This window comes from Cervus canadensis, chromosome 5 (genome assembly GCF_019320065.1).
Source record: "Cervus canadensis isolate Bull #8, Minnesota chromosome 5, ASM1932006v1, whole genome shotgun sequence".
In the NCBI taxonomy this organism is placed as follows: domain Eukaryota; kingdom Metazoa; phylum Chordata; class Mammalia; order Artiodactyla; family Cervidae; genus Cervus; species Cervus canadensis.
The window spans coordinates 3399787-3422361 of NC_057390.1; the positions used below are offsets into that span (position 1 = coordinate 3399787).

At 41.4% G+C, this 22575-nt stretch overlaps 1 protein-coding gene across 9 annotated transcripts in view; it reads left to right on the forward strand.

The window, feature by feature from the left end:
• The window catches only part of VWA3B (von Willebrand factor A domain containing 3B), a 177436-nt gene that overhangs the window by 60868 nt on the left and 93993 nt on the right, over window positions 1-22575 (forward strand). For all 9 annotated transcript variants that reach the window (XR_006269342.1, XM_043467856.1, XM_043467857.1 and 6 more), the window contains 4 exons: window positions 3931-4109; window positions 10813-10967; window positions 16017-16155; window positions 17229-17360. Coding sequence is in view for 8 of the 9 variants with exons in the window: in XM_043467856.1 (XP_043323791.1) it covers window positions 3931-4109; window positions 10813-10967; window positions 16017-16155; window positions 17229-17360 (605 nt within the window). In the remaining variant the exon portion in view is untranslated. The remainder of the gene's footprint in view (window positions 1-3930; window positions 4110-10812; window positions 10968-16016; window positions 16156-17228; window positions 17361-22575) is intronic.

Below are 22575 nucleotides of genomic sequence, written 5' to 3' on the forward strand. Positions count from 1 at the left end.
CTTAACATAGCTGTTCATAAATAAAGTAAAAGAGGAGATGTGGAGGACTTCCCTGGTGGTCCAGTGGTTAAAACTTAGAGCTTCCAATGCAGGGGGTGTGGGTTCAATCCCACATGCTGTGTGGTGTGGCAAAAAAATTAAAAAAATTTTTTTTAAGAATATGCATCATTCCTGAGGTGCTGAACTGTTTCGAGACTTGTTGGCACATCTGAGCATTCTATGTGTGTGTGTGCCAGTTATGGCAATTGAACAAGAATATGACTTTTCTCACAAAATGAACAAGACTTCAGCTCAAAAAATTTAGGAAGTCCTTATTTGGAATAACCTTCACAGCCATTTTAAGACTCACTAGAGATGATTAGTTTAATCATATTGTATAGTCATACCAAGACTGGACTCTTGAATGCTTGGTTCAAAATACCAAACTCAATGTCCAAGGATGAGGAAAAGCTGAAAGGTTCAGTCAGGCTCTGTGGACAGGCTAAGTAGGACAGGGAGGCCAGGTAAGTTAATCTTGTGACATATATGTGATCTAGTGTATGATTCTCCTGCCCATGGATGAGGGAGAATCTTTAAGAGATTGGTCATGGGGAGTGGTAAAGCAATGTATTCAGGATATGCTGTGAGGTCACATCTCCATCATAAATGAAGGTGTTATACTCAGCTCCATAGGTGAGAATTTATGTAGCATTTTTAATTAAGATAACCACAGGGGAACGGGGAGGACCTCTTAGTAAGTGACTCTAATGAACAGATGACTCCCTCTCCTCTCCCTTGCCTGGGATATGAGGCTCAGGTGTTGGTGGTATAATTAGCACTGAAAGTGAAAAGATTTCCCCCTTTCTCTCCTTTCTTCAGCTTTGGAGTACCTGGGCTCTTTGTTTTTGCCTGCTTGACTGCCCCTTCTTTCTTTGATAAGTTTCAAGTTATTGGGGTGGGGGGGGTCTTCCTCCCAACCTCCATTTAGAGGGTAATTGGGAGCCTGAATCATGCCCCCAGGCTGACTGCAGTGCCTGATCCTGGGTGGAACTACCAGTCAAAACTTAGTCTCTGGCTCTATAAAATCCCTTCTTAGAACTGGATTGATGTGTTTTTAGGAAGTTCTTTTCTGATCAGCTTGAATTTATCATTGATAAAGGACTCTTGTCTTTTTAAAAGAAGACAATGGAAAACAGAGCAGAGCCTGTGATAGGGTGTATGTTGCTATGGAAATAACTGAATGAAGTTTATTTCCTACTGTACCTACTGATCATAAAGGAGGGAGGAGAATAAAGTAGGAGTAAAGAGGAGACAAAGGCTTAGACTGTAATCAACAATAACTGGAGAAAAACAGTCACTCAAAGGGTTTCTCCAGCCCAGGATTTCTGGAAAAATTCACTTTCATTCACTTCATGGCATATAGATGGAGAATCAATGGAAACAGTCAAAGACTATTTTCTTGGGCTCCAAAATCACCGAGGATGGTGACTACAGCCTTCTCCTTGGAAGAAAAGCTATGACAAGCCTAGACAATGTATTAAAAATCAGAGACATTACTTCTGCTGACAAAGGTCTGTATAGTCAAAGTATGGTTTTTCCAGTAGTCATGTATGGATGTGAGAACTGAACCATAAAGAAGGCTGAGCGACAAAGAATTGATGCTTTTGAGCTGTGGTGTTGGAGAAGACTCTTGAGAGTCCCTTGGACTGCAAGGAGATCCAACCAGTCCATCCTAAAGGAAATCAGTCCTGAATATTCATTGAAAGGACTGATGCTGAAGCTGAAACGTGAATACTCTGGTCACCTGATGTGAAGAGCCAACTCACTGGAAAAGACCCTGATGCTGGGAAAAATTGAAGGCAGGAGAAGGGGATGACAGAGGATGAGACGGTTGGATGGCATCATCGACTCAGTGGACATGAGTTTGAGCAAGTTCCGGGAGATGGTGAAGGACAGGGAAACCTGGCGTGCTGCCGTCCATGGGTTGCAAAGAGTCGGACACAACTGAGAGACTGAACAGCAACAACAAAAGGATTTCTCCAAGGAACCTGACCCTACTCACCGAAATGGCTCCAGTCTCCTCCGGCTGTTTCCTGTGATGCAGGAGAGCCTCAGGATCTTCCCAAAGCTCTGGGAAAATTCTGATTTCATCCCCCTGTTCAAGGTGAAAAGACACTTTATGAATCATATAGAAACCAACTGCATTGGAGATGGTGCCCAAAGGGGCTTTTGATGCAGATTGGATTAAAGTTCAAAAGCCAAAATCAAGCTTCTTTGAGAAGTTCCAGCCCCAGTAGGTTTCAGAGTTAATTTTTTTGAAGTTGTTCTATTAGAATTTGAGGACAAGTATAACATGAATGGACAGATCCTTCATGTATTATTGAAAAATAATTGACTCTCAAGTGTCTTATTTCTTCATGTATTATTCTAATTATGTATCTCCTTAGATATGGTAGTGGATAACTATGGGTAATATTTTTATTTCCCCAACATTGGATGCTACTTTTTAATTAAAAGTATAATTTAAGTTGAATCTGTCTGGTAGACGCATAAGTGATGGGATGACCAAATCTTAATTTAGAAAGCTCTCTTCCTCTTACCCTAGTGCTTGGCTAATCACATAGGGAACTTTGAAAATCTCAATGTCCAGATTAATTAAAACAGAATCTAATGCATGATGGGGGTGGGGGGCAGGCATCAGCATATTTTAAGATCTCAGAGGATTCCAGTGTGCAGAGTTGAGAATGGCTGATCCAAGTGAGTAAATTGTAGGGTTAGTAGACCTAATATGTGGTAGTGCCTGTTTTAAAAACCACCTCTCTGCCAAGCACCTTCTCCCAATCCTCCCAAGGTTCCACTAGGGGTAAAAGCTCAGGGTCCTCTCTGCCTTCCGTCCAAGGGCATGTAGAGAAATGTTATCAACCCCTCTCTGGAATAAGAAAGCCCTCATTTGTAGCATCCACTGTTTTTCAGATTTTATAAATGCTTCCGGCTTGGTCAGTTTCACCATGTGCCACCACTGAGCATGGCGTCTGTAAGAAAAGGGTACAGTTAACTCTCAAGGGCCAGCTTAAGACACCCATGCCTCCTCTATGCCCACCCTCAGATACCCCACTCTCCCTTAGGTGGTAGTAGGGTTTCTGAGCACATGGTAAATACTTTGCTGTTTGTAAGATAAACTGGCTACCCTGGTGTTCTGCTCAGGTAGCATAACATCTCCTCCCATTTACAGAGTACAGGTAAGCTCTGGAAAACACCAAGGGAATGTGCCCAAGGCTAAGGATATTTGGGCAATTGATCTTCTTGCTAGACTTGATCCTATAAGCCTAAGGTGAGTCATAGACACAGCTTCAGGCACCTGAGCTGACAGGAGGTTCCGGAGCCTGCAGAGTTGAGAGCCAGGCTCTGAATCAGGGATAAATCCACCATGTTAACAGGGGAGCTCCTGCCCCTCCTTCCCCTCCTCCTTCATTACAACACACTTTCACATAACTTTTCATATTGAATAACTTCAACCTGCTTAGAAAGACCAAGCAGATGCTATCTGCAGGTGAAGAATTCTATTGAAACTCAGAGAGTTTAAGTGGGGTGACTCACCCAAGTTTGAGCAACTTTCCCAAGCTAGTAAGTGACAGAGCCAGGACTTGAACCCAGAGCTTCTGACCCCAAGTCTAATGCTCTGCTGACACCTTGCCTTGTCTGTCAGCCACCTCCGCCCATGCAACTTAGGTAATAGAGGAAGTGAAATGAAAAGTAGTAGCAGATTCCTGCCTTCCAGTCTTGTGAACTAGTTCTCTGCCAGTCCTGCTTTTGGAAAGTGTGCCTTCTGCAACAAATGTGAGCTAACAAGGAATATGTTTCAGCTTGGGAAAAATACTAAGTTGAGGATGACATATGAAAGCTTGTGTAATATAAATGGCTGATGGACTGTGATTCCACAACTGCAATTAGGAGCACATGAGTCAAATCCAGAGGACACCTGGGACTCAGAGAAGTGGCTTCAGAAATATGGTTTGAAAGCCCAGAAGCTGTCGTTTTACAATGTCATTGCTGACTGCTCCTTCCGCCACGCTGATGGAGTTGTTGATATAAAAGCCAAACCAGAGAACGAGTCGGTGCAGACCAGTGCGGTAAGTGAAGCGAACCCCTAGGTTGGGGCTGCCCTGAGTGGGGCATTGAGGACCAGGGTTGACTGTCTGTGAAAGATACTCCTGTTCTCTGCCTTATACTTCTCTGAATGATACTTGTGGGAGTGGAGATCAAGTCTGAGAATGGCTTCTAGATATAAGTGAATTAGATAATAATTATATATAAACCAGGAGTTGTAGAAATCTAGACATTGTGTCAAAACAAACCCTTTGTTTCCCCATATTGAATGGAAGAGAGAAACTGCTGGTGAATGTTCCCCAAAGCAGGCATTTCTATGGTCCTCTTGTATTGTCACCGTCTTGAAGATACATTATTCAGTGACTTATTGTTGTTCAGTCGCTAAGTTGTGTCCGACTCTTTGTGACCGCATGGACTGTAGCATGCCAGACTCCTCTGTCCTCCACTATCTCCTGGAGATTGCTCAAATTCATGTCCGTTGAGTCAGTGATATCTCTGCTTTTTAATATACTGTCTAGGTTTGTCGTAGCTTTCCTTCCAAGGAGCAGCGTCTGGCTACAGTCCCTGTCCGCAGTGATTTTGGACAGCAAGAAAGTAAAATCTGTCACTGCTTCCAATTTTTCCTCTTCTATTTGCCACGGAGTGATGGGACTAGATGCCCATGGATGCCATGATCTTAGTTTTTTGAATTCTGAGTTTCAAGCCATCTTTTTCACTTTCTTTCACCCTCATCGAGAGGCTCTTTAGTTCCTCTTTGCTTTCTGCTGTTAGAATGATATCATCTGCATGTCTGAGGTTGATATTTCTCCCAGCAGTCTTGATTCCAGCTTGTGATTCATCCAGCTCAGCATTTCACATGGTGTGCTCTGCATGTACGTTAAATAAGCAGGATGACAATATACAGCCTTGACATACTCCTTTCACAGTCTTGAACCAGTCAGTTGTTCTATGTGTGGTTCCAGCTGTTGCTTTTTGACCCTCATACAGGTTTTTCAGGAAGCATGCAAGGTGGTATTGTATTCCCATCTCTTTTCCACCATTTGTTGTGACCCACACAGTCAAAGGCTTTAATGTAGTCAATGAAGCAGAAGTACATGTTTTACTGGAACTCCCTTGCTTTCTCCATGCTCCAGCGAATGTTGGCAAGTGACTGCCAGCCAGCATTTAGTGGATTTTCAATAAATATGAAATTATTTTCGTTAAGGGGTTGTAGCATGGGGAGGGACTATACTGTAAATTTCTGAAAGCTGCAGTTCCATTGTGACAATGGTTCTGAAGGGATGTAACTTTTCCAGGTGCCCAGCTCTGGCTGGCAGTGGAAGGATAATGGTCTGCAGTAGTGGCGCCTAACCTTTATTTTATTTTTTAAACTTTTTATTTTATATTGGAGTATAACTGATGAACAATGTTGTGGTCATTTCAGGTGAAGAGCAGAGTGACTCAACCATACATATACATGCATGCATTCTCCTCCAGACTCCCCTCCCATCCAGACTGCCATATAGTATTGAGCAGAGCTCCCTGTGGTATACAGGAAGTCCTTGTTGGTTATCCATTTCAAATACAGCAGTGTGTACATGATGATCCCAAATTCCCTAACTATCCCTTCTCTCCATTCTTCCCCTCACCACCACCCTTAAGCATAAGTTCTGTTCTCAAAGTCCCTGAGTCTGTTTCTATTTTGTAAATACATTCATTTGTATCATTTATTTGTAGATTCCACATATTAAGTGATGTCATATGATATTTCTCTTTTTCTATCTATTTCAGTCAGTATGAAAGTTTCTAGGTTTATCCATGTTACTGCGAATGACATTATTTCATTGTTTTTAATGGCTGAGTAATATTCCATTGTGTATGTGTAAGTGGTTTCTAACCCTTAGCGTGCATGAGTCACTGGGTTTGAGGCCAGGCCCAAGAATCTGCCTTTGTAATAATCACCAGATGATACTGGAGCTGCCGGTCGATGGGTCACACTTTGAGAATCTCTAGTGTGTAGAACAGGACCAAGAAGGCTATCCAATATTTAGAATTACGGAAAAGACTAAAAAGGTCTCCATATGAAACAGAAACATCAGGATAAAATGATGATTGTAAATTTGTAAAACTGATGGAAATCTCTTTTAGAAGGTGGTGAAAATCCAGGTCCACATTGAGTAAGTGAAAGTCGTGTCTGACTTTGCAATCCCATGGACTGTATAGTCCAAGGAATTCTCCAAGCCAGAATACTGGAGTGGGTAGCCTTTACCTTCTCCAGGGGATCTTCCCAACCCAGGGATCAAACCCAGGTCTCCCGCATTGCAGGCAGATTCTTTTATCAGCTGAGCCACAAGGGAAGCCCAAGAATACTGGAGTGGGTAGCCTATCCCTTCTCCAAAGGATCTTCCCCACCCAGGAATACACTGAAATGAGAGCTAAAATGCAAGTCACAGAGCAGCCATGCCAGTCATGGCCGCCTAGCAGAGACTCCTAGGAAAGGAAATGTCGTGTCCCTTTAGGTATCCTCTGAGACTATGATTCAGTGTCAGGATCATCTCTGCAGTGTCTCTCAATCCTATCGAGGTGAAGCTCCAGTCCCTTTGACACTCCTTCTTAGGCCCCTGGATTCCACATTTCCTCCCAAGGAAGCGCTGTTTTTCTTTGGGGCCACATTAGCCACGTGATGTTGTGTTTTTGCCTTCTTACTGCTGTGTATTTAGAATGAACTGCAAGAGGAAAATACTCAAATTGAATTAGAAAAAATACAGAATTGATGCAAGACTTGTTTCCTGGCTTACATGTTGGGATCCAGAGTAATTGCTACATTGCAGGGAAATCTCATTTGTGGGTTTCCTCCCCCAGCACAGTTTTCTGATTCTGTAGACGTTATTCAGTAACATTATTAGCTCAGGAAATCATACTTAATCACATTTTCATCTTTAAAATAATTAGGCCCTGAATATTGAAAAATATGAATTTCTGTCAATTTGAACATAGCTTACTGCAAGCTCCCTATAGTGTGGTATACACAGGTCTTCTCTAATCCTGATTTTCTCCTTTTCTTTCTTGACAAATTTAAATGAAATTTTACAAGGATGGTTTGAAGAGTTTGGCTTTATAAATGGGGAATTTTGCCTCAAATTTCTGATGCTAGCAAGTTCTAATATAGTAAAAGTTGAGAATAGCTTTTACAGTATAGCTATAAAATACAATGTAGCTGTAAAATGCAGTATAGCTATCCTTTGTCACCAATACTGATGGGAAGGGGACAGTTTTGCTTTTAGTAGTATTTGGGGCTGCATATCTGAAACTGGATTTATACCTAAAACTGAGACTGATTATTTAGGGTTACCCTAGACTCCCACTGGGCAGAACCCCATAAACTTTTAACTATAAAAACTGCTTTGTAGGTAGAGAACCAGGAAATCAAGACACTGAGAAATAAATGACTAAAAAGGCCTTGCTATGAAGCATTTCTAAGATGGGTGAGCAGGTGAGGGGAGAAAACAAAAGTACTTTTCGAACAGGGAATTGCAGGCAAAGTCTAACAACTTGATATTTTGGGGGTGCCCATGAAGTCACATTGCATTCATGGCTACTTATGCTGCTTGAGCACAAAGCCAGCCCTGATGTTCAGAAACTCACTCTAGTCTCATTATTTATTCCTCTAAAAAATATTTATTGAGCCTTCGCTATGTACCAGGCATTGTGGTAGGGTGAAAAGTATACCCAGTTTGAATGAGAAGACCTGAGTGTAAATGCTACTTCTGTGGTTGTTGTTCAGTTGCTAAGTCATATCCAGCTCTTTGCAACCCCGTGGACTGCAGCATGCCAGGGTTCCTTGTCCATCACTGTCTCCCAGAGTTTGCTCAGATTTATGTCTGTTGAGTGGATGATGCTATGTAACCATCTCATTCTCTGCCAGCCTCTTCTTTTGCCTTCAGTCTTTCCCAGCATCAGCATCTTTTCCAATGAGTCTGCTTTTCACATCAGGTAGCCAAAGTACTGGAACTTAAACTTTAGCCTCAGGCCTTCCAGTCATTTCCTTTAGGATTGACTCCTTTGATCTCCTTGCTGTCCAAGGGACTTTCCAGAGTCTTCTCCAGCACCACAATTTGAAGGCATCAGTTCTTCGGCAGTCAGTCTTCTTTATGGTCCAACTCTCACATCCATACATGACTGCTGGAAAAACCATAGCTTTGACTATAAGGGCCTTTGTTGGCAAAGTGATGTCTCTGCTTTTTAATATGCTGTCTATGTTGGTCATAGATTTTCTTCCAAGGAGCAAGCGTCTTTTAATTTCATGACTGCAGTCACCATCTGCAGTGATTTTGGAGTCCAAGAAAATAAGGTCTGTCACTGTTTCCACTGTTTCCCCATCTATTTCCCATGAAGTGATGGGACCAGGTGCCATGATCTTAGTTTTTTGAATGTTGAGCTTTTAGCCAACTTTTTCACTCTCCTCTCTCACCTTCTTAAGAGGTTCTTTAGTTCCTCTTCTCACTTTCTGCCATAAGAATAGCATCATTTGCATATTTGAGATTGTTGATATTTCTCCTGGCAATCTTGATTCCAACTTGTGGTTCATCTAGTTTAGTATTTTGTATGATGTACTCTTCATGGAAGTTAAATAAACAAGATAGCAATATACAGCCTTGTCATACTCCTTTACCAATTTTGAACCAGTCAGTTGTTCCATGTAAGGTTCTAACTGCATTCCGGGTTTGAATGAGAAGACCTGGGTGTAAATGCTGCTTCTACCAGTTACTAAATATGAGATGTGGAACAGATAATTTAACCTGATTGATTCTCTCCACATCTGTAACATGGGTTGGTGTAAAGTCTAAATTTGAAAATCGCATGTCTGAGCACTGTGCCTGGCGCTTAGGAGATGCCCACTAGATGTTGCCTTCCGTGTTTTCTTCATCACAAACATTGTGGGTCAGAAAGAAGCATTTATGGAATACCTACCTGCTTTATATACAGGTAAATATTTGTGCTCTCATATCACAGATGTGAAAATGAAGTCCCAGGGCCTCCAAGAGGTTAGATGACTTTACCTGAGATCTCGTGGCAGGTGGAGGCCGAGTTTGAATTCAGATTTGCTGGGCTGTCAACACTGGGCTTTCCCCATTTGGACATTCTGGTGCTGGACACCTGTTTTCACATAACTTTTTGGTCTCATGTGTTTCCATTTGGAAATGCCTGAAGCACAGTTGAGAACTGCCTCATGATGGGGTTCAGAGTACGGAGCACATGGTCAGACTGAGAGATGACGCGTTCCTCCTCCCTTCTTTGCACTGCAGTGGAGACACGGTTCCCCTTCTCGCCTGCCTTGGGAGCATCAGCACTGCTCCCATCACGCCCTTCCACCCCACTCCCATCAGTCGTCTCTGGACCCCTGGAGATGACCCACCTCTGCCTCCCTTCTCTGAGCCTTCTCCTTTCCTCCCTGACTCCTCAAGTCCCTCTTGATCATTTTACAGTAGATCATATATCAAATCATTATGTTGTACACTAAAATTATTATAATGTTAAATGTCAATTTTATCTCAATTTAAACTTTTTGTCACTAAGAATTTACTTTAAGACCTTTGGATGCTTCATTTTTTCACTCAGAGGATAAGGCAGGGTCATTTCCATCAGTGAGCAGGCTTTACAGCATCTGCTTCCTGGCCCTCCTCCTCCTCCTGCTCCTCTAGCTTCATCTTGCTCTTTCCCTCGCTCGCTGTATTTCAGCTACATTGCCCTTCCTCAAAGTCTACAGACTTGCTTGGCAAACACTTCCCTCAGGGCTTTTGTCCTGGCTGTGTCCTCAGATTGCCCTCAGACCCTCAAATGGGCACACGCTTTGTTCCCTCAGGTTTCACTCATATTTCACCTTCTCTTTGAGGCTTTCCCTTCTAGGTTTCAGCTTGCCCCCACCCTTCCCCTGTCCCTTGGTGTTCTCTGCTCTCCTTTCTGGCCTTTTTTGTCTCTATAGCATTTGTCATCTAATCTGCTAGATGATTATTACTTTATCATCTGGCTCTTTTCCTGGTCATGTGAGTTCCACAGAGGTAGGAATTTTGGTCTTCATTTATGGATTATCCTGGTGCCTAGAAGAGGGCCTGGTGGAGTAGTGCTTAATGCATTTATAAGCTAGTTGGATGAGTGGTAGAAACAGACCTTCTGAAAGCTCTCTGTGGGAAGCTTTTGTCCTTGGACCCGTTCTGTATGTCCAGGAGTGGGTGCTAGATGTGGAATGGGGTCCTTGGGTGCTTTTCTTCATTTGGAGCTGGGAGTAACAATGGAAAGATGCTTGGAGTGTCTCAAGCCCACCTCCTGTGGATCTCCTTGACCCTCCAGTCCACTGTGAACTCTTTCTTCTTTGCCAGAACTTGTTCAGTCATTACTGTCTCAACCCAAGACCAGGTACTGGGTGCCTGGTACTCTGCCTTGCTACTTTCTATGTGGGTATGAATCACTGTATGTGTTTAGTGTCGTCTTGCTGGAAACATTAGATTCCTTGGGGCACAGATGAGATTGCCCAAGTCTTTCTGACTGTCATTCACGACATCCAGCACAGGGCTCTGTATGGAGCAGGCTGTGGTATGTGTTTGCTAGAACCAACTGTTGAATGATCTTACAGTGGGAGTGAGGGCTAGCAGCTCTATTTAGCTGTCTAAATAAGGCAGAGGCGGAGATGCCTTCTGGGGACTTACCATTAGTTGTTTCTTAGTGGCTCCTGTCCTGTCTTTTCCTCAGGAGACCAACAAGAAGACAGTCCATGCGAAATACTGCAGCAGATTCGTCCATGCTCCCTGGAAGGATGGGAGCTTGGTCCACGTCTGCATCACCAAGGAGAAGTACATGTGGTTCAGTGAAAGAGTTCACGCAGTCCTGGCCCAGATCCAGAGGAGGTTGGTGTACTTGCATGAGGGTACAAGTGGTCCAGCCTCCCTTGAAATTAAAATTTGCTTGAGTGCTTGGTAAAGCTCAATCAAGAGAAGTGGCCAGTAAGCATTGTTAAGTCAGGGCTGCCATCTGACAATTTGCTATCGGCCTGGTTGTTCATAACCAAAGGGAATATTAGGATGCAGATTCTGAGCTGCCTTGATGCCAGTGTAGATGCTGAAAAGCAGCAAAAATGTAGTTATCATGTTGCTTATGCATCACTGTAGGAAGCAAAGGAATGCTTCTGCTTTGTCTTGTATTTTTTTGTGGACCTCAGGTGAATACAAGACTGTATAACACCTCTCCTCTGCACTCTTGAATATTATATTTCAAAGCAACTGTTACAATGCTGTGAAACATTTGAATACAATGAAATAATATATATATACATTTTAGGAATCAGCTAAATGATTTCATATGACCCCCCTCTCAGCCCTGCTGGTTCTTAAAATCTGGTAACGCTCCTAAGAGTCTCATGTACTAGTGCTGTGACCTCAACATCAGCTCATGGGGTGACCCACCTTTTTGCTTTCACCTCCCCAATGCCAGCGGACAGTTCTAGACTAAGAAGACCATGTCCACTTAGATGCATAGTCCCTAAGGTCAGATGGAGCTGGATTCTAATCCCAGCCTGCCATCTGCTGTGACCCTGGGCAAGTTAGTCAGTGTCTGTGTGTATCAGCTTTCTCATTTATAAAGTGGGAATAATAATGCCATTTACAAATGTGTCCTTTGGATTAGACTAGACACTAAATCTAATAAGCTTAGTCTAGTCCCCAGCCTGCAGTAGTCACTTGCTGTCCAAGCTTCTTCACTCTTTCCATGTTTTCTGTCATAAAGTCACAAGCTGCAAACAGCTGTCTACCCCATGTATGCTCTGCGTAGCCCCAGTTTCTCAAAACCCAGCTGGTGATGATCACACAGAAAAAGTAATCCTTGCGCTTGGAGTCTGCTCTGCTTAAGGTTTGGAGTCAACTCCATGAGGAGAGTGGTTTGGATTTCGGATCTGGGGGAAAGGACGCTGCTTTGACGACACCCCAGCTGGCAGCTCTGGGGTGTTTGTCCTCCCACCAAGTATCCATGGTTGTTGGGAAGTTTTCTCTCCCCTTTTGTTTTTTGGAAGACTTCATAGAGAATTTGCATCATCTCCCCATTAAATGTTCATAGAATTCACCATTGAAGCCATCTGGGCCTGGAGTTTTTATTTCTGAGAAGATTGTTGATTTTTTATTATTTTACTATTTATTTATCTATTTAGTTGTGGTCTTAATTGTGGCATGCAGGATCTTCAATGTTTGTTTCAGCATACAGGATCTTTTAATTGCAGGATGCAGGATCTTTAGTTGCAGCATGCAAATTCTTTATTTGCAGCATATGGGATCTAGTTTTCTGACCAGGGGTCAAACCTGGGTCTCCTGCATTGGGAGTGCAGAGTCTTAGCCACTGAAACATCAGGGAAGTCACCATGGTAAGGATTTTTAAAACTGTGCCTTTGATTTCTTTAAATACACATAAAGCTGACATCGGTCATTTGTGTCATCTTTGTTTTCTAATAAGTCTGACTAGAAATTATCCATCCTATCAGTCTTTGCAAAGAACTGGCTTTTGGTCTCATTTTTTTTTCCTCTGTAGGGTTTCCTCCTTTCTATGCCATTGATTTCTACTCTTATCTTTATTGTTCCCTCCTTCCTCTTTACTTTGGGTTTAAGTTTTTAAAGATAGACGCTTAGATCACTGCTTTTGACTCTTCTTTCTAATATAAACATTTAATTTTATAAATTTTCCTGAGTACTGCTTTAGCTATCTGTCACAGATTTCAATATGTTGTATTTCATTTCATTCACCACAAAACATTTTCTAATTCCCCTTAGATTTCTTCTTCGACCGAAGGGTTATTTAGGAATGTGTTGTTCATGTCCCAAGTATCTGTGGATTTTTCTGATAGCTTTTAATTTCACTGTGGACAGAGAAATACTGTTTTATTTCAGTTCTTATATTGAGATCTGTTTTGTGGCCCAGAAAATGAAGAAAAAACTTTCTTTGGGTGGAGTGTACTTTATCTCAGCTCAAGTTTGTTGATAGTATTATTCAAATCTTCCATATTCTTACTGAGTTTCTGCTTAATTGTTCTATAAATGATTGAGAGAAAAGTGCTGGCATCTCCAAGTATAGTTTTGTGTTTGTCCAGTTCTTTCTGTTCCATCAGTTTTTTCTTCATGTATTTTTAAGCTCAATTAGCCAGTACACGAACACTTGTGGTCATTATGTCCTTCTGATGAATCAGCTCCCTTATTGTTATGAAATGTCCCTTTTTATCTTTGGTAAAATTCTTTATTGTGGAATTTGCTTTGTCTAAAATCAGTATAGATACCCTGGCTTTCTTTTGATTATTTTCTGTAGGATTTATCTTTTTTCTACCCTTTTACATTTACCTATGTGTATTGAACTAGGCCTTTCATTGGTAGAATATATAGAGATATTATTTTTAATCCAATCTGACCATCTCTGACTTTTCGTTAGAGTGTTAAGATCATTTAGCATATTAGTGTGATCATCGATTCAATTGAATTTAAACTTAAAATCTTGCTATTTGTTTTATATTTGTCCCACATGTTCTTTGTTCCCTTTTTAACTTCTGCTTCCTTTTGTTGGAAGATTTTTTTATGATTCCATTTTATCTCCACTATTGACTTATTAACTACCTCTTTGTTTTGTTTTGTTGTGATGTGACTACTTTAGCATTTACAATATAAGTCTTTAACGTGTTACATGTGCGTGCATGCTAAGTTGCTTCAGTCATGTCCAACTCTATGTGATCCTATGGACTATAGCTCCTCTGTCCATGGGATTCTGTAGGCTAGAATACTGGAGTGGGTTGCCATGCCTTCCTCCAGGGGATCTTCCCGACCCAAGGATGGAACCTGTATCTCCTGCAGCTCCTGCATTGCAGGCAGATTCTTTACCCCTGAGCTACCAGGAAGCCCCAACTTATCACAGTTCACCTTAAAATAATAATGTATTGCTTCATGTACATCATGAAAGTCTTCCAACTTCCATTCCCTATCGGTGTTTTCTATTGTTGTTCTACACTTAACTTCTACTTATGCTATAAGCCCAAAGTACGTTATAAACTATCGTCTTGTAAATAGACTCAAAATGAGAATAAATGTATTTTATAGTTATACATGTATTTGACATGTATGTTGCTCTTTACTCTTTTTGTTTAGATCCAGCACACATCTGTTGGTGATGAATTACTCAGCTGTTTTAGTCTTAGAAACTCCTGAATTTACTTTTATTTTTGGAAGATATTTTTGCTAAGGATAGAATTCTAGTTTTATAGTTTCATCTCTCAGTACCTTAAAATTTTTTCTCCATTCTCTTTTGACTTGCATAATTTATGATGAGGAATCACCTATTATTCTTATGTTGTCTCTGGCTCCTTTAAAGATTTTTTTCTTTATTACTAGATTTCAGCCATTATATTATGATGTGTCTTGGTATCTTTTTTTTTTTTTTCTGTCTATTTGGGTTCTTTGAGCTTCTTGGATCTGTAGGTGTATTTTCATCAAAATTGGAAATGTTTGGTTGTATTTCTCCAAATATTTTTCTATCCCCTTTCCCTCCACTTTAGTTTCTAATTACACATATGTTAGACTCCTTGTCCTCTGTTATATTTTTTAAACCTTTTTCTCCCTGTATTTTATTTTTAACTGTTTACTATTGCTGTGTCTTTCTTAAAGTTCCCTGATCTTTTCTTCAGCTAGTGTCTATTTTACTATTAATAGCATACAGTATATTTTTCCTCAGAGGATTTTTTTAAAATGTCTTCCATTCTTCTCCTTATTCTATTCCTACTTTATCTTCTTGAACATATGAGTTATGTTTATAATAGCTGTGTAGCATTCTTTTTAGAGAATTCTATCATCCATGTCATTTTGAGGTCTGTTTCTGTTGATCTGTTTTCCTTTTGATTATGAATCATATTTTCCTGCTTCTCTATGTGCCTGATAATTTTCTACTGAATGCCAGACATTTTGAATGTAACATTATTGGGAACTGGATTTTGTTATATTTTTTAAATGTGTGTTATGCGATGCAGATTAGTTACTTGGAGTGCAGTTAAGTTACTCTGGGACTTGCTTTTAAGTTATGTTAGCATAGTGCTAACGAGGAGGCATTTTGGTCCAGGATTCATTTGGTCTTATTACTAAAGCAGTACCCTTTTGAGGACTTTACTTGATGCCACATACATTATGGAGGCCTTTCCACTCTGACTGCTTGGAAAATGAGCTATTCCCAGGCCTGTGTAAACTCTGAGGGATTGGCCCAGTTACTCCTTTTTTGGTGATTTATTCTCTGACTTCAGTAGTTTTTTCACTTGCATGCCCTGATCATGACTTAGCCAAAATCTCTCGAGAACCCTCCTGCAGACATCTGGAGCACACTCTGTCCTTTTCTGTCTCTCTTCCATCACCCCCAAACCCGCGTTCTCTCCTTTGCAACACTCTCTTCAGTGTTCTGCCCTGTAAAGTCCAGTTGTTGGGGCTTGCTGAACTCTGAACTCAATTTCAAGTATTTTTATGTCTGCCCTGCCCTCTCTTCCAGACTTTGCCTGCACCATGAACTTCCTAAACCATTTACATCTGTGTTGGGACCCTGAGCGTGGACCACAGAAGCAGTCCTGCTTACACAACCTCGTGGCACTTGATTATTATTGGGATCTGGGTTTGCTTGATTCTGTCCATAAGCTTCATTCAAGCTTCAGGAATGTGCTGGCATTACTAGCTTGACTGCAGTCAGCAGGGTTAGAAGAATAAATGGTCTGAAGTCATAGCTAAAGGCCTCAAAATATCAGATGACAGGAAGTAATTTACTTTTGGCTTTGGAGCCCAGTATTGGATTTATTTTTCTGCCCTATTGATTTCCCTCTGTAGATGTATCATAAAGTTCTTAGGAAGATGCTCTCAGTGCCACAGGCTCTAACCATTCACTTTCAACTATTTCCTGCCCAGGATTAAATGGCTACAGGATGGGAGTCGAGGCCTCTTTGGAAAAGTGCCTAGTGATTGTGTCTACATCCTCATTGACACGTCTCACTCAATGAAGGGGAAACTGGACCTGGTGAAGAGCAAGATCATCCAGCTCATACAGGTAAGATGGTGCTGTAGGGATCAGGCACCTGGGCACCTGTGCATCATGAGTACATCTTCACCAGTCGTGACCTGCAGTGGTTATAAGAGATGCTCAGGCCAGCTTTGTACTTAGAAATCCACAGGAAAGCCACTTCAGAAAAAGGATCCTTTTTGTCAGTGAGAGTCATCCATTCTTTGCAAGTAGATCTTGGGTCAGTGGGTCCTTCCTGTAATGTACAGGCTGCTAAGTGAATTTCTATGTCCATCGTCCCAGGTCTGCTCTATCCTGAAATCTGCGGTGTGCACATGTGTTCATTATTTTCCAGGTACTCTTCAGCTGGTCGTGTTTATTTTAAATTTCCAGTGAGTGTTGGGGATGCTGCATGTACTGGCCCCAGAACTGATGTGTGGGGGGAGGACAGGCTGTTGGTCAGGAGCGTCTGGTCCTTATTCCACCTGTGCCACCTCTGAGTTGTGCAACCTGAAGCAGATTGCTAACACTCCCTGCCTCCTAGTTTCCACACCTATAAATGGGTGTCAGAGTACTGTCGTGAGTTGGTGGTGTTCAAGTGAGTATGAACCATAGAAAACAATTGCAGGGTGTGTTTGACAAATACAAAACACAATTTTTAATTTAATGAACTTCTACTGGAGAAATATGGACTGATGGAAGGAAAGTGAACAAATCTGCAACTGTAATAATGGCCTTGCCAAAAAGTTGTTGACCAAGTGATAACACTATTTTGGATTTCTTTTTTTCTTTAAGCATGTTGCATTTAGTGTGCATATTCAGTATACCATTAATGTCAGTGTTAAAGAAAAATAATGTAATATTATATATATATATAAACTTATATCTGATATATGTTCATACATATATACATTTGTAAAGGTTTAATGTCCAAACTGTGTGTAAATTTTATTTAAACGCCTCTTGTACTAGATAAGATTTTTCTCTATTGAATGTAATTTTTAGCTGCTACAACTGAAAAGAGATATCATAGTGATTAAAATGTATCAAACAATGACCTGTCCTAATCCCTTCTCACACTTGAATGATTTTTATTGCTAAATAATAATTATCCCTTACAGGAACAGTTGAAACATAAAAGGAAATTCAATTTTGTGCAGTTTGATGCTCAAGCCAGTGCTTGGCAGGAAAAACTTGTTGAAATCAATGAGGAGAATCTGAAAGGGGCCCAGGCCTGGATTAGAGACATTAAGGTAAGAAGGAGGCTGGGTCTGGGAGAAGAACAGAGATCAGGATAGAAACGCTTAAGAAACTGCTTTGAACTCCATGGATGGCCATGGCTTCACATAGACATTTGTTTTACTTACAAAGGTCGTGTTAATCCAATCTTTTTAGTCGATATCTAACATTTAGATAGGCTTCTATTGACAACACTGCCCTCAGCTCGTCTCAGCCCCTTTATGAAAACAAATTTCAAAATATAGGTTTTTACTTAAACAATTCATATTTATTTCTTCTGAGACTTCATGCTTGTTTCAAATGATATATTACAGCTATGTTAAACAGTGGATTTTGCTCAAAAGTAGTGAACTTGTGGAAATACACAGTATAATATGAGTGGTTAGGGCTGAAAGCCAGGACAGAGATAGGGCAGCAGGATGTAATAAAAAGGTAAAATCACTTCTTCAGAGGTCTGTTTTACTTGGAGAACTTTATATCTACACAGACTACTGGGAAGAATTTCCCTTTCCTCAAGTTTTCTGTTGTCTTGAACTTACCTTCATTTTAAAAGTTCTTTTTTTAGAATCACATAGCATTCTACATATTTAAGATATACTAAAATTGAGACCAAGAATTATTCTTAAAAAGTCAAATATGGATCATAAATAACTTAAGAATGATTCGTTGCCTGAATTAGAGTTCCAGATTTGACAGGAGCTACACATGGCTATTAGTGGAGCTCCCTGGGTATGAACAAGCAGGGTTTGCACAATCATTGGGATGTTCTGGAGTTCCTTTGGGATTTTTTTTTTTTTTAATGAGAGGAAGGGGACTTCCCTGGCGGTCCAGTGGTAAAGAATCCACCTGACAAAGGGACATGGGTTCAATCCCTGATGCGGGAAGATCCCACATGCTGTGGGGCACCTGATGCCCTGTGCCACAACTACTAAACCCAAGCTCTAGAGTCCATGATGCACAGCAAGAGAAGCCACTGCTCCGAGAAGCCTATGCACCACAGCAAAGAATAGCCCCCACTCTCCACAGCTAGAGAAGGCCCATGCACAGCAACAGGGCAGCCTAAAATAAGTAAATGAATAAATTAAAACTTTTTCTTTTTAAAAAGAGAGGAGGGGCAATTTCCTGGTGGTCCAGTGGTTAAGACTCTGTTCTTTCACTGCCAAGGGCCTAGACTGGATCCCTGGTTAGGGAACTAAGATGCCACAAGCCATACACCACAACAAAAATAAATAAAGTAATTTAAATAAATAAATAATGGGAGGAGGAAGTCTGTTCTATAAGGAATAATGTCTGTAACATTTTGTCCTAACTGGCCACCATATGCTGGAAAAGAGTATTAAATTCATTCTCAGCTTGTTAAACATCCAGGATTATCCATTGAAGTTTCTTTTATGACTCTAGGTAACAGGAAATATCTTAATTCAGAGCCTGCTAATTTAGAGTTTGTGATAACAGGATGTTATATATGTATTCTCATTGGATAAAAACATTAGCAGTTTCCTCTTTATATAAAACTCACTAATGAATAGAATCAGTCTCATCTAAATGGCTAAAAATATGTCAGATCATTTTTTACACTGTGATTATGTTCTCTTCAAAAACCTTCACTGAAGTACCTTTGCTTGCTTGCTGAATGTGTAAAATTCATTTTCAAGAACACCAGATTCCACTGTTAGTCTTTGGACTGATTTGGTCCAGAAATCAACCAAGTCAGTTCAGGACACTACCCAGGTGTTCTGAATGTGCTGCTATCACCGAGCTGTGGTCAGCTGGCATAGGTCAGAGAATTTATAAAATTTCAGTTACTGTATTTTTAAGTTCTAAAAGTTCCATTTGGTTCTCCTTCATGTCTTTTATTTTTTTCATGAGACTTTCTATTTCTTTGCTGATGTTTTTTTAGTTTTCATTTGTTTTAAGATTGTTGGTCATTTCTAGTTGAAGCATTTTTTTTTTCACAGCTGCTCTAAAATCTTTATCAAATAATTCTAACATCTCTGTCTTCTTGCTGTTGCTATCATCTTTTTCATTTCAGGATGAGAGCTTCCTGGTTCTTGGTATGAAGGAGTGTTTATCAGCTGAATCCTAGACATTTTTGTCTTATGTTTATGAGACTCTGGATATTATTCTAACCTCCTATTTAGTTGGCGCTCTCTGACACTGCTCTGTCAGGGATATAATAGGTGGGCCCTGCCTCATTCTTCCAGGTGCAGGTTGAAATTCAGGTTCCCCGTTGGAACTCTGTTGAAACCTGATGGGGAGGATCACCTTTTCACTGCTAAGTGGGAATGGACATCACTGAGCAGGGAGGACATGTTACAGTTGGTGGGGGTGGAAGTCCCAGCTCACTACCTGGCTTTCTTAGCTACCACACTGGCAGAGTGTTAGGTCATTTATTTATCCTACCTGAAGTTATCTGACCCACCTTGGGTCCATGGAGTTATATCTGTCATTGTTTTGGGGAAATTCTCAACCATTATTTTTTCAAATATTTTTTCTACCCTCTTTTTCCCTTTTCTGCTTTGTTTGCAATTAAGCATGTATCAGACCATTTGCTCCACAGCTCTCTGATGCTCTTTTCTGTTTTGTTCTTTTTCCTCTTTGCATTTCAGTTTAGATAATTTTCTATTGCTCTATATTCATGTTCACTAATTCTTTCCTTGGCTATTTTGAACTTACAGTCATTCCTCTGTATCTATAGGTTCCTTATTCATGGATTCAACCAAACCCAGATGGATTTTTTTTTTAATTCCAGAAAGTCTCAAAAAGCAAAGCTCAAATGTGCTGCATACTGGCAACCATTTACATAACATTTAAACTGTATTAGATATTATATGTAATCTAGAGAAGATTTAAAATCACTGCAGATGGTGACTGCAGCCATGAAATTAAAAGACGCTTACTCCTTGGAAGGAAGGTTATGACCAACCTAGATAGCATATTAAAAAGCAGAGACATTACTTTGCCAACAAAGGTCCGTCTGATCAAGACTATGGTTTTTGCAGTGGTCATGTATGGATGTGAGAGTTGGACTGTGAAGAAAGCTGAGTGCCGAATGGGAGGTTGTGTATTCAGTTCAGTCCAGTCGCTCAGTCGTGTCCAAATCTTTGCGGCCGCATGAATCGCAGCATGCCAGGCCTCCCTGTCTATCACCAACTCCCGGAGTTTACTCAAACTCATGCCCATCGAGTCAGTGATGCCATCCAGCCATCTCATCCTCTGTCGTCCCCTTCTCCTCCTGCCCTCAATCCCTCCCAGCATCAGGGTCTTTTCCAATGAGTCAACTCTTTGCGTGAGGTGGCCGAAGTACTGGAGTTTCAGCTTCAGCATCAGTCCTTCCAGTAAACACCCAGGACTGATCTCCTTTAGGATAGACTGGTTGGATCTCCTTGCAGTCCAAGGAACTCTCAAGAGTCTTCTCCAACACCACAGTTCAAAAGCATCAATTTTTCGGCACAGTTTTTTATTACTAGCATTTCCATTCTGCTATTTCTTAAGGTTTCCATCTCTGCTGAAATTACCCATCTGGCCTTGAATGTTGTTCACCTTTGCCATTAGAAGTTTTAATGTTTGAATCACAGTTATTTTAAATTTTCTGTCAGATGGTTTCAGCATCTGTGTCACATCTGAGTTTGTTTCTGATGAGTACTTTTGTCTCTTGATAGTATGTTGTATGTTCTATTTGATATGCTTATTTTTTGCTGAAGCTGAATACATTGGCCAGGTGATATGAAGAGCCAACTCATTGGAAAAGACCCTGATACTGGGAAAGATTGAAGGCAGGAGAAGTGGGTGACAGAGATGGTTGGATGGCATCCTTGACTCAATGGACAGTGTTTGAGGAAACTCCAGGAGATAGTAAAGTACAGGGAAGCCTAGAGTGCTTCAGTACATGGGATTGAAGGATCAGACATGACTTAGCAACTGAACAATGAACAACAAATTTTTTGTTAAGAGCTGGACATCATATGCAGTATATAGGGACTGAGATAAATATTTTTTATGCCTGGAAAAGAGCGTGCCTTTCTTTTGTGGGGTGGATTAAATTAATCTAATTAAGAGTTGGACTGGGTTTGAGGTTGGTCTGTTTGCACCATACCCCTCACATTATTGTAGTGATGCTTTGTGTTAGGGTGAGAGATGATGTACCAGAAGGTTGTCTGCTCCACCCTCAGCTTTTGATTTTTCCCTTCACACTGGGCTTCAGAGAGAACTTTTCTCTTGCAGGTTGCTTGTTAGTTGATGTTTCCAGGGGAGAAACAGGGATGGGTGTTTTCTGAATGAGCCTCAGTGTTAGTCGGGCCTGGTGTCCAGGAGTCCCAAGGGTGTGGCTTTGTCAGTATCTCTGAGCCCAGAACGTCGCCCTGCTCCTTCCGCAGGTGTAGGGACTTCGTTGTTTCCTCTTCCACTCCCCAGCCTTCTTGGGTTTTGACCAGCACCCTGAGGGTGAGTATGTTCGTTACTGCCCTTTTCCTCAAACACACACACAAAAGCTTCTGTTTTGTGGGGAGAGAGAGAACAGGGTCTCTGTGGGTGTTCTGTGTCACTGAATCTCTCCCACAGTTCTGCCCGATGAAGGAGATTTTCTCTAGGTTCTCTCAGCCTATCCTGTGACTACCCTGTAGGGTTTGCGGTGAGACAGTCTTCAAGAGAGCACTGATGCCAGGCTTCCCTGGCATTCCCCTGGTTAAGAATCTGCTTTGCAATGCAGGAGATACCAGTTTGACGCCTAGTCCAGGAAGATCCCACATGCCACGGGGCAGCTAAGCCCATGCCCGATGACTCCCGAAGCCCATTCACCCCAGAGCCTGTGCACCCAGGAGGAGCTACCACAATGAGAACTCACTGCAGCTAGAGAAACCCGGCGTGCAGCAGCAAAGACCCCACACAGCCGGGTGGGGGTAAACAAACAACATTGGTTAAATATTGAATAAATACAATTTTAAAAAGAAACAAAAGAGCACTGGTGCCCCCATATTGTGGTCTCTTGCCAATATATACCCGCAGCTTCTGCCAGTTCACCAGCCACCCCAACCCAGCTCTCCTTCAGTGTCTGGCTGCATCCCGTCCCAGGAGCCAGGGCTTGCATCTCCCCTGACTCTCCAGATGCCCACCTCTCCCCAGATTTGGGGCCAGTTGGTTGCCCTGTGATCTGAGCCCTCTCATGAATGTAACAAAAGTCACACGCTTGCTGTTTGTCTGGCTCTTTTTTATTATGGAGTGACAGTTCTC